Below are 12,629 nucleotides of genomic sequence, written 5' to 3' on the forward strand. Positions count from 1 at the left end.
AGAACTTTTAATATACCATGAGTTTAGTTTGAAGGTGGGAGCCAACAGTAATCCATTTCCCACTAAGTTTCATTTACAGATTATAGTGACAGAATGTTAAGAGGAAATTTTACCTGTCATAGAATAAAAAAAACAGTATCATCATTTACACTTGAAAAAACAAATTTTATCAGCAAAATAATTTCTTAAAGATTCAAGACAGCACAACCCTTTAGATCCAATCTACTATTTAACAGATTAAATAGTAAAGAAATCCACAAAAACATGGGAGACTGTCTTTTGATTTCAGACAGCCATCACAAAGATCATTTCAAAGATGAAAAACATCATGCACACACGTAAGATTTGGTTTCAAGCAGTCCTAAGCCTGTCTAAAGAAATTAACTGTTCCAGAATGTTCAAAGCATAAGAAGATTAAAAAAAAAGAAAAAGGCGTACCCTCAATTTTTGTTTCTCAAATTCTGATACAATAAAGCTTGAAATATCAGAAGACACAACATAGCCAGGACCATTTGCATATGGTGGATAATCTTCTTCAGGCCATTCCTGAAAAGGGAGGCACCAAATTTCTAAACCCTGTTTACAAAATCAAAGCCACACAACTAAGCGAGATATACACAAAATCAAACATATTTATCTAAACATTCATATTGTCAAATTACATTCATACTATCAATTTACGTTTACAATGTACTTCAAAAAGCATAAAAAAATACATATAAACTCCAAAATAAATGCTTCAGGGGTCGCTAGCATCACCATCTCTACGTGCAGATGAACTATCAGGAACCTGTAATAAAAAAACTAAAGCAGTTAAGAATACGAAAATTATTAAACTCTTTAAGAAAAATATGATACTTATGCAAAATGTTCAAGTAGATGTAGTAATTTACCTGAGGAGAGACAAACTGATGCAACAAAGATGTAATCTGATTAATCTGAGCCCTCAAAGATTGCATCTCTGTCTGGTGGCTCTGCTTCAACTCTTTTATCTCTGCCTTCAGATCATTAACCTCTGCAGTGCTACTACTCTGTCTAACATCTTGAGTATATCTACCCACTGCAGACAACTGAGTGGGGGTAACTCCAACGCCATAACCCCTCACTCGACCATAACGCTCCGAGCCCATCAGCTCGGTAAACACCTGAGCTTCGACACCTCTGGTGTTGCCGATTGAAGATGACTCTCCGATACGCTCTGAAATAAGGGATGTAGCTCTGTCCTATATCTCTCAAAAACAATCAAATTAATTTTTGAAAAATTAAAATATATAAAAAATCATTGCAGAAATTATTAATAAATACATACAACTATATCTCTCGACTCCTCTCGGACAAAGCTGCCATCTCGGTGGGTGTGAGTCATCTTATAGAACTCCACCTCACCAGGTTTCCTCCCATGGTCTTCCATCTACAACAAAAAGTATATTGGAAGAGTTTCATCTTATAGAACTATATCATGCTACATGCTATATGAGACAAGAGTTTCAAAAAGTTTCAAAAAAACTTACGAATTCAGCTCTGAGCCTCGCATAACTCTTCGAGCCTGAAGTGTGAGGAATTGTCTGAGATGCTCGTGCGGCTCGACCAATGTCAGAATATGTCTACCACGAAAAAATTAAACATTGTAATATATTAAATATATTAAACATTATATAAGGTATTGAGAGAGAATACACAACCTGTCCTCTCTCGAAAAACCAATAGTGAACAAGCTCCCTCCACTGATGATGGTATACATCAGGAGGACAAACACGAGCAACCTCCTCCTCTGTCATACCCTCACGCTTCCAGTCGGCCTTCAACTTCGACTTATATTCTTTTCATTTGCGGTTGAGGGACTTTAGCACCCAATCATGGCTCTCTGGAGGGAGCACAAACTTTTTCTACACCAAAACAAAAGAATGTTATAATAATATTAAATCAAAAAATTAAATTTATAATAGTAAGCAAATTAACATACAGTAGCTATCAAATTAACAATATTAAATTCAATTCTTTACCTGTACAAATTTAAGAAGCTCAACTTTATAAGAAGGAAGCATATCATTCCACTTATGATAGTTGAGCGGACACAACTGACCCCTACGCGCAACTGATCCTAAGAAACTTGATAAAAGGCATCCAGCCACTACAAGAATAGTGGTCATTAGCGACGCTTTGTTTGGCCTTTAACGACGCTTTTAAGCGTCGCTAAAAACCATCCCGACGCTTTCGTAAGCGTCGGCAAAACGTCGCCTATGCTACAGTGGAGAAAATGTTTTCCGACGCTTGCAAAAGCGTCGGAAATTAGCGACGCTTTAAAGCGTCGTTATAATATTATTTTTTTTAAAAAAAATTTCGTGATTTTAACGACGCTTTAAAGCGTCGTTAGAATATTATTTTTTTTAAAAAAAAATTCATGATTTTAACGACGCTTTAAAGCGTCGTTAGAATATTATTTTTTTAAAAAAAAATTTCGTGATTTCAACGACGCTTTAAAGCGTCGTTAGAATATTTTTTTTTAAAAAAAAATTTATGGCATTAAATATTATGATTCGGCATTTATGGCAATGCTAGGAAAATGGTTAATTGCTCAAAACCAACAAAATCCCAACCTATCATATGTCTGAGGTAGGCAATAGCTCAAAACAATGCACCAAAAAAAGGTGAACACCCACAAGATCAAAGTACAAATCAACCAAACATCTACTTCCAAACACTCCACAGTACCCATACAAACAGAGAAACAGCAACATCAAAGAAGGTTGTTGAATAAGTGGAGCTTGAGATCTCATCAGAGAATGCCAATGATGCTCCTTGAGTTTGTCATAAGAAACCGGTTCTAAGCATAGCTATAGATTTTAAAGGAGTAGCTAGAAAGTTGATAAAACTGAGATAAAAATAAATACCCCATTACATTTTGTACTGAGTTGCGAATACCTCTTGCATTTTGTATTGCTGCATATCAACCTTCTGTTTTTCATTTTGCTCAAATAGGTCCAAAATCTACTCAATTTACAAGTGCCACCTCATAGAAATCCCTTGTAAGCATGCAATTGCTACAATATATGCATCAAAACAGTAGTCATAGATGTATATTAGTTATTATTATATGCAATTGCTACGAGCTATTTCATATACGATTTAGAAAGTAACCAAATTTTTTAAGTAAAAAAATGCTCAAGAAACAAATTGGGCAACAGCCCAATAGTTTGCACCTCTTCATTTGGGTGAGGCATCATGTTTAAAGCTTGAGAGGTGGTTCCCCCCGGTATGTCATCTGGCTGTTTCTCCCATTACTTTTCTCAACTCTTGGTCCCCTTTCCTATTATCAAAAAGAAATTGAACAGAAGAAGCAAAACAAAAGAAAAGCTATCAAGTAGGTCATGGCTAGCTGTTGAATCATAAATATATGCTGTAAGAAAAAAGAAGTATTAGATCTGAAAAGCTAGGAAATCGCAACAGTAAAGATACTTGGATCATAGGACATACTAAGAAAAGAATATATAATTTTTATTTTCAACATAGTAGGGAACTAAAAGAACAGTAGCGCACTTACCTGTGTCAGTGTTGTTGCATCTGCAATAACAAACGGCACATTCACAAAGCGAGCTAATGTTTTTGCAAGTAATGTCTTTCCTGTCCTTACAGACAACACAAGAATTTATATGTAGGTCAGACCATCAATCAATAAAATCCAGTAGATAATTCCTTTTTAGTTCTCATGGTGATAGATAGGACATAACAAGTGCCAGCATGTTCAGCAAAACCATCACATGATAAAAATGTAACAAATAAAAAGGAAAACATTATACCTGAGCCAGTAAGGCCCATCAAGAGCACATTGCTTTTCTCTAACTCTACATTATCATCATCATTTTCAGCCTCAAAATTCCCTGAATCAGCTCCAGATCTGTGTATTTTCAGTAAATTCAGCTCAGCATAACCATCAGAAGACCATCACAAGAACAAGCAAATTTTCGATGCTTATAAATGCAAGTCAACAATCTAGATATGCTTAAACTTAAAGAAACAATATATAACAAGACAAGATCAACATAAGCCATAGCATTATAGCGGAAAACTGAAATAGATATAAAGGTCACATGAAAACATACACTTTCTGTAAAGATGCATGATAGATTCTTTTATAGTGGTTGTACACAGCCACAGATAGCACCTGCAATTTTTAAGTGGATTACTAATCATAAAACAAAAATTCTAGAAATAATTAAAAGCATGATAAACAAATAAGACAATTATTATAAGAAAAATAAATTCTCATTATTGGTTTAACCAGATAAACATGGTACCTGATAAAAAGAATAAAGAAATCAATCATGAGACTTGGTATCTTGAGAGATAGAACCAGATATTATGGAGAATTATCTTTGATCACTCAATTGGTAACAGATAAGGTTGATCGAAGAAGAAAGTAGACAGATATTATGGAGAATTCTCGTCGCCGTCGTCGTTCAAGAACTCGGGGGCGATGCCGGAGAAGGCGCGGTTAAGGAGGACAGCGAGCAAGGAGAGGCCGCCCACGAAGATGGGCAAGCTCCGGACGAACCCATCGTTGTTGGAGACCCAGTCGCCTACCAAATCCCGCCGGGGTTTCGGGCCTCTGTAAGCCCCCTTCGCACCAAAGAAACCAAGTTATAGAAGAGAGGAGAAGAGAGGAGGGTACGGCTGCGTACCTGAGGATAAGCCGAGGGAGGAGAGGGAATAGGCGGAGGGGAAGAGGAGGCTTGTTTTGCATGTCCCTCTACTACTCCGTACCTCTGTTTTGCATGTCCATGGCTAGTATGAGATCAAACTCCTTGAAATCGGAGGGGCGAATCGGCCTCGAGATCGAAGTCACCTCGATCCCACGCCTTTTGGATGCTGCCCTCATCCTTGAGTCCGCTGGATTACCCTTCAACCCCAAGAGAAACAAACCAGTTAATCGCAGATCGTATTTATATATATATAAAGGAATGCAGGGAATTATCAGAGAGTTACTTCGTGGTAGCCGATGGTGCCGGCGGAATCGATCCAGAATTTGGACTCCAATCCCCTCTTGCGGACAAGGTCTCTGAACACGGCCTCCGCGGCAGGGCTTCGGCAGATGTTGCCTGGAAGGAAAAGATGGAGAATTAATGCTAAGGAGACCCAAAGTAAGGAGGAAGAGGTAAGGATGGAGCTATAGCTTTCCAGGGTCTGGGATTGGGAAGGCTCACCGAGGCAAACGAAAAGCACGGAGAAGGGCTTGGACTCTGCAGCGGATGGCGCCGCCATGGATGCTGCTTGCTCTGCGGCGGCGGCGGCGGCGACGACGAACCGGAGAGAGGCGGAAATGGGATTCCGAGAGGGCAGATGATGATGGGGAGGATGAGAAGAAGAGGGGAGGGGATGTGAATAGAAGGTTTTATAAGGGAGGAGAGTGGGTTTAGTAAGATCAAGAAAGGGGAATGAACCAAGTTGGCAGAATGGTAATTTCGGTACAGTTGCCGCTGCTGCTGCACTGAAGCTTAAGGCGTCTCTCATGTCCCCCTTCTGCCCACCGACCACCAATCGGAAAGAAGACGAGAGGGGAGAGAAGGGTCGGGAATGGTTATTTTCGTCGCTATGCAAAATCCGGTGGTCGAGAATAGCAATCACACAAATCGCCGATGCCTTGTTTGGGCCTGGTAGCAAATATCTCATACCTCATGCTTGTCACCAAAGCCGAGGGAGGAGAGGGAGAGGCGAGGACGGGACTGGCCAGGAATGGCGACGGAGAGGAGGGCGAATGAGAAGAGAGGAGAGGGTTCGAAAGAGAAGAAGACAGCCCACCTCCATCCGACGGGGTTTTGTGGAGGGGAGGAGGGAAGTCCGACGACGCTTATAAGCGTCGTCGTATTTTTTTGCCGAACGTTTTGTCCCCACACTTACTACAAGCGTCGGCAGTTACCGTTGCAAGAAAAAAATTTGCCGACGCTCTTTTGTAGCGTCGGCAATATAGAGTCGACAAAACCAGTGAGCCCTCTTGATGGGCTGCCCTAGTTCGTTGCATTCGACGACCATCTTCTCATCCTCACGAAGCTGCCACACATCCCGTGCTCGAGAGGAACCCCGTGTCAACCTCACTCTCACTTGTTCATCTATAAAAAATAATAATTAAAACATTGGAGGCAAATTAATTAAAATAATTAGATTGTAAATGAACTTAATATATGCACTTTAAATCAAATTACCTTGGATATGCAAGTCATCCATAACCTCCTGGCCTGGATGTTGCTGAGACTGGAACTCATGCTGAGACTCGAACTCGTGCTGCTGAGGCTGCTGGGATCGCATGGACTGAGCAGAAGAAGATCCCACCTGAGACTGCTGGAACTCCACATCTCTGAATCATTTTCCTCGGTGCATTTTGTTACCTAAGCAAGTACTTAAGCAATTGAAATCTGTTTAAAAATGCAAGAGTAACTAATTTATTTCTGCAAGTAATTTATTTGGCATCAATATTTAAAAATGCAAGAGTAACTAATTATTTCTAATTATTTTCCAGGTAATAAAAATGCAAGTAAAAATGCTTGGGGCCATGAGTGTCAAATGAAGGAAAGAGAACAAGATTTCCAGGTCTGCATCAATATTTCTGTGTATTATGGCATGCCTTCAAGAGTACGTTAACAGCATAATCATCCCATATCTCTCACTGCAAACTAAAACTATCTGAGAAAGAAGAAGCCATTATTATTAATGGAGAAAGAAACGATACCTGTGGCGAAGATAATAGGATAATGTTCTTAAAATTCTCTAATGTCTTCTGCTGAAAAAGGATAAACAAAATGTATCAGCATATTTTAATTTGCTGAAAAAGGATAAACAAAATTCTCTAATGTCTTCTGCAAAAAGCAGAACTTTAACCTTATTTCTGAGATCCATTAGCATGAATTTTACGTCGATTACAGTTATTGGTTTCAGGTACTCATCAGTTTATCCCTCATCCTGAATGTTCAATGCATTTAATCAGCTGTAATGATTTTGAGTAAGGGACATGAGTCTATTAGCCAGTAAATTAGAGACCACTAAGCCTGCCGTCACATTAAAATGACATGAGATTTCTTGTCAATCATGTACAAGAATGCAAAGTGAAAATATCAGTCCAGATGAAACAATGGTTTAAGAGAATCAGGCATCAGACCCAACTCTGTGAGGGCCTGTGCCGCGGTTCTAAGCTGATGCATTTGCATGGTGTCTCAAGAACCACCCCAAGTTGTTTCTCTTGGACCTCATTCCAAATTGCCACATCGACTTCATCTGAATCAGCCCCATGTCCCCAAGTCCCTGCACCCTTTACCCTCTCACCCATCCACAGGTCTTCTACCGAGTAAGAAGCTCCACCAGAACAGGGAAAAAATCCAAATAACACACTAAATCACTACCTAATCACTATTGAACCAGCTCATAGCAAAACACATAAATCACAATCCATAAAAAAAGAATAAGCAGATTAGGCCAGAGCAGACAGAAAATTTCAAGCATCTAATTGCAAACAGTGGATGAAGCACAAACCTTTTCTCCAACTAGACATTGAGGTGTAGAAGAATGAAGTTTCAACAACTACTAATAAGTTACCCATGAGATTTGCAAGCTGCATTAAGCTCCCGACTTCCTCTCTTCTCTTTTTGCATGCAGAGTATGAAGTTCCTTATCATCTATAATCACTGAAGGCTAATTTATATTTCAAGAACAAATTTAAATATGAAGGTTAAATTCTATAATACTACTAATAGTTCCTGTCCGGCTAATTTGAATGATTGGTGTTCACTGTTTGTGTCCACAGTCTGATAGGCAGAACTTGTACAATAAGAGCCGGTGCCTCCACCAAAATAATTCCAAGATCAAAGATCATTCATTACACATGACAACATAATATTCTTGTAATTATGAAAGGAGAGAATCCAAAATAACATACTGCAAAGCTAAGGGAATGACAACATAATATTCATACGCTACTAGTAGAAAAGTCAGTATCGGTAACATAGAAACAGACTAGTAAATTTTTCTTACCATTACGAAACTATACTCTTTCATTGTCCATCAGTCGGCATAATATTAAAAGGCATACATTGAGTATAAGTCTCATTATCCTCCTCTTCCAACCCTTTTCCTATATCATACAAGTCCCTAGGTTTAGTCTTAATGACAACAGACCAATCTTTATCTTTTGAGTCTTGTACAAAAAACACTTGTCGAGCTTGAGATGAAAAAATGAATGGGTCATCTTTCAATAGCACACCGGTATGTATCAACTTTGAAAAATTTACAAGTGTGAAACCATTTATGTCTTGTCTCAAACCTCTAGATGAGTTTATATCCACCCAATCACATCGAAATAGTACTACCTTAAGTTTCCATAATAATCCAGCTCATAAATATCCTTCAGTGCACCGTAATAAGTTTTTCCCTCCGCATCAACCATAACACCACTGTTTTGGGTTTTTCTAAATTTCTCACGTTCTTTAGTATGAAATTTAAAACCATTTATAATGAACCCATCATATCTATTGACAATATTGTTCGGACCTCGAGCAATGACTATTAATTCATCGGAACAATTTTCCTCCATCATCGTGGGCACCTAAAAAATTATAGAAGCAATGATTAATTATTCAATGACAATGTATTAAAAAATTGTGAAAATACCTAATGTATTAAATGTCTAACCTGTTTGAATAGCCATTCAGGAAATAACTCAACCAACCATCTTTGCTCGATCCTTGGGGTAGGACGAATGTTATTGTTGATGCTTCGCTGAGTTACTAAAAATTCTCTGCACGATCATAAACTCTTTAGCTAAGCATTTATATCTGATATGACAGATAAGAAGATTACAATCATACTAACCTGCGATACTCGGATATTATATCACTGTGAAGTAACACATAGCGATGTGCTTGTGCTAATGATTTTTGGTCAAGAACAACACTTTTAACTGTCCCCAAAACTCTTCCCGCAGATGAGAACTTGTAAATTTCTGCATTCTCTACAATATCAAAATTCCTTGGAGGTCGATTGAGAGCAGTTTCAACACCTTCGAGATATCTTGAGCAAAATGTCAAACACTCCTCAGCAATATATCCTTCAGCAATCGAGCCCTCGGGATAGGCTCGATTGCGTACATAATCCTTTAAGTGCATCAGAAACCTTCAACGAGAAATTTTTAAGATCAATATCAACACCGATATGATTTATAAATATAGACATTAGAGTTTAGCAAAATCACCTCTCAATAGGATACATCCATCGGTATTGAACCGGTCCACCAAGTTTAGCTTCCGCCGCTAAGTGAATGAGTAGATGAAACATAATAGTAAAAAATCCAGGAGGAAAGATCTTTTCCATATGGCATAATATAAGGGCAACATTAGACTCCAATTGATCAAGCGCCCTAGGATCAAGAACTTTTGAACACAATGCTTTAAAAAATGATGACAACTGAGAAACAATTACAAGAACTTGATTCGGCGTTGACGATCTTAAAGCCAATGGAAGTATATCTTGCATCAAAATATGACAATCGTGACTTTTAAGATTTGAAAGTCTTCGCTCTTTAAGATTTACGCACCGTGAAATATTCGATGCATACCCATCAGGAACCTTCATATTTTTCAGAACCATTAGGAAAAGATCCTTATTTTGAGTAGACATTGTGTAACATGCAGGAGGTATAAAAAATTTATCATTATCAAGCTCTTTCGGATGAAGCTCTTGTCGTATGCCCATATCTTTCAAATCAAGACGCGATTTCAAGTTGTCTTTGGTCTTTCCATCAAGATTTAACAATGTTCCAATCAAGTTATCACAAACATTCTTTTCTATATGCATGACATCAAGATTATGTCGAAAAAGATTATACTCCCAATAAGGTAAATCAAAAAAAATACTCCTTTTTTTCCATAACTGTTTCTGTGTAGAAGCAACCAATGTGTCATCATCATTTTTCTGTCCATATGCATTGTCATCATTCTCAAAAAAGTTAGCATCCTCTAAAATCTCTGATATTAACCCTTCATTTAATGAGCTACCAACATCCTCCCTTCCCCTCTTCTTTAAACATTTGGAGACCTTACCAGGTATGTAATTTGTGACATGCATTTGTCTAAGAACTTCGGTACCAGTTGGTGGAATAGGGGCAGAACGCAACTCTGTGGTACTATCAAACAGATCATTCTGAAATCCAAATGGATGGTTTGGTTCTAACCATCGACGATGGCCCATATAACAGAACTTTCCTCCATTTTTTAACCAATATGAATGGGTTGAATCTCCACAAGAAGGACATGCAATACGCCCCTTAGTGCTCCAACCGGATAAATTAGCATATGCAGGAAAATCATTAATAGTCCATATAAGAGCTGCACGCAATTTGAATGTTTGACCAGTAAAAGCATCAAATGCATCAATACCCTCCCATAACTGTTTCAATTCCTCTATTAAAGGCTGCAAAAAAACATCAATATCATTACCTGGGCCCTTATCACCTGGAATAACCATTGACAAAATGAGTGAAGACTGTTTCATACACATCTATGGAGGTAAATTATATGGAACCAAAACAACCGGCCAAGTGCTGTATGTAGAACTCATAGTTCGAAAGGGATTAAACCCATCAGTAGCCAAACCCAGTCTAACACTGCGAGCATCAGAAGCAAATTCGTGATGCCTATCATCAAATGCTTTCCATGCTAAACTATCTGCTGGGTGTCGTAACATTCCATCTTTTGTACAGCCTTCGTCATGCCATCTCATAGAGGAAGCCGTCTTCGATGATGCATACATTCTTTTCAATCTAGGTATGAGAGAAAAATATCTCAACACTTTAGCCGGTCTTTTCTTAGTCTGTGCAGCATCCACTTCATTCAAAAAATCATGCTCATCTTTAGATTTCTCCCATCGTGAAGATCCACATATTTGGCATAACTCTTCGTTAATATTTCCACCACGGAATAAAATACAGTCATTCGGACAACTGTGTATCTTCTCGTATCCAAGATCCAATTCTTTTACTAATTTTTTGGCTTCATAAGAAGATGATGGCAAAGTAACGCCTTCCAGAAATGCATCATTTAATAATTGGAGAAGCACAGTAAAAGACTTGCTAGACCACCCATTCAAATACTTCAAATGGAATAAATGCACAAGAAAAGAAATCTTTGTAAAATTCTTACAACCCGGATATAGTTCTTCATCACAAGATTTCAGCAAGTTATGATACCGAGCTGTGTCATCATCAGAGTGTATATGTTCTTCAACATGCATAAAATCAGTTGCTGTACGCTCATCACCTATTTCAGTTGCTTCTTGTCCTCCACTAATATCTGTTAAATTTCTAATACTATGTCCAAGAGCATCTCTGAGTAAGCCCCTTATATCATCTTCTCCTACAGGTTTTTTTCTGTATTACTGGATGCAAAACTAGAGGTGTCTTCTATATACGAGGGTTGGTTACATGGAGATGACAATATCAACTCTCCATGAAATACCCATTCAGTATAACCTCTTGTAAAACCATTCCACACTAAATGTTCTTCAACAGTTTTTGGAGCAAGAGAAGAAGCATTTACACATTTTCGACATGGACATAAAATCTTCCCATTCATATTAGATTTCTGAAAAGCAAATTTAATGAAATTCTGAACTCCATTCAAATATTCGTCACTGTATCTCGGGTTATTCATCCAACTTTTGTCCATTCTAAGAAAAAACAAGGTAAATGATACAGTCAAAAATATGCATGCGTACACTGACTCAAGCAAAATTAAGTTAAACAAATAGCACTTAATCAATTAATTCAATGATTGCATAGCCTACATTTAAGAGCTATATATATGTATTACAATATGTCATCTGTATTAGATACCGGTATTGAATCGGTATGGTACGGTACGCTCCAACCTTACTTATAAGCCTTATCTTGGATTTGTAGCCTTATCTTGGATGATCACTATTATTGTGATTTTCTTACCATATAAGCCTAATGCATCTGTTTCTCAACCTTACTTACCATGAGAATGTATTGACTTATTGTGAAACCTGTTAATGACAATGGATTTGTTGCTGGTGTTTAAATTGTAATCATGTTCTTCCTATATTGTAATTAGACTGATGTCTATTTATAAAGTCAGCTTGTTACAAAGCCAATTTATTACAAAGCCAGTCTGTTACAAAGCCAATTTATTGCAAAGCCAGTCTGTTACAAAGCCAATCTATTTACAAGTCAACTATAACACAAAGCATATAAATCCATGTTGAGACAATCTGTTACAAAGGACAAAAACAACAATCCATGTTGAGGCTAAAAGGGCATATAAACACCCTTTCATTGTTGGATTGATGCTTAAAAGGCAATCTGTTAACTGAATATCTATCATTACAAGCCACAGCTGATTAAAAACAGCTTTCAAGACCTACTAATTAGTTCAAGGCATTACAGTTTGCTGATTGTAAATAGCTTGCTGTTCAATCTAGCTACCATTACTGATCAGTTCCATACATGAAAATCAATCCAGCTAACGGCTGCATATAAGAATCACTTTACACATCTACTAATAGAACCAATATGCTTTTATTTCTGCTTTCACTAAACAAATTCAGTTCCATGGATGAACAGACTCATATCT

General features: G+C 37.8%; 1 protein-coding gene and 1 long non-coding RNA gene across 3 annotated transcripts; both read right to left on the reverse strand.

The window, feature by feature from the left end:
* Positions 1-612: 612 nt before the first annotated feature.
* LOC103715061 lies at positions 613-4,712 on the reverse strand. Of its 2 annotated transcripts, XM_039119493.1 has the most exons (9): positions 4,296-4,712; positions 4,101-4,162; positions 3,798-3,895; positions 3,201-3,621; positions 1,683-1,886; positions 1,512-1,604; positions 1,310-1,411; positions 894-1,223; positions 613-790 (listed from the first exon to the last, which is right to left on the reverse strand). In XM_039119493.1, the coding sequence occupies exons 5-9, from the start codon at positions 1,776-1,778 to the stop codon at positions 740-742; spliced, it is 672 nt and encodes a 223-aa protein (XP_038975421.1). In that variant the 5' UTR covers positions 1,779-1,886; positions 3,201-3,621; positions 3,798-3,895; positions 4,101-4,162; positions 4,296-4,712; the 3' UTR covers positions 613-739. The 2 variants fall into 2 exon arrangements, with proteins under 2 accessions (XP_038975421.1, XP_008800791.2); XM_008802569.4 differs by lacking the exons at positions 3,201-3,621; positions 3,798-3,895; positions 4,101-4,162; positions 4,296-4,712 and adding an exon at positions 2,004-2,179.
* Positions 4,713-4,771: 59 nt separating this feature from the next.
* LOC120106539 lies at positions 4,772-5,765 on the reverse strand. Its single transcript, XR_005508675.1, has 3 exons — positions 5,202-5,765; positions 4,984-5,096; positions 4,772-4,897 (listed from the first exon to the last, which is right to left on the reverse strand). It is a non-coding gene; the product is annotated as an uncharacterized LOC120106539 (long non-coding RNA).
* Between the last annotated feature and the right edge of the window lie 6,864 nt (positions 5,766-12,629).

Source organism: Phoenix dactylifera, unplaced genomic scaffold, assembly GCF_009389715.1.
Source record: "Phoenix dactylifera cultivar Barhee BC4 unplaced genomic scaffold, palm_55x_up_171113_PBpolish2nd_filt_p 000561F, whole genome shotgun sequence".
Lineage (NCBI taxonomy): Eukaryota > Viridiplantae > Streptophyta > Magnoliopsida > Arecales > Arecaceae > Phoenix > Phoenix dactylifera.

Bases quoted from the DNA above. Each gene is read 5' to 3' on its own strand.
- LOC103715061 (XM_039119493.1), bottom strand. From the start codon at position 1,778: ATGACAGAGGAGGAGGTTGCTCGTGTTTGTCCTCCTGATGTATACCAT. The intron at 1,224-1,309 runs GTATGTATTTAT...TGAGAGATATAG, and splicing joins AGGAGTCGAGAGATATAGTT to GACAGAGCTACATCCCTTAT. The intron at 791-893 runs GTAAATTACTAC...TTTTTATTACAG, and splicing joins ATCAGTTTGTCTCTCCTCAG to GTTCCTGATAGTTCATCTGC.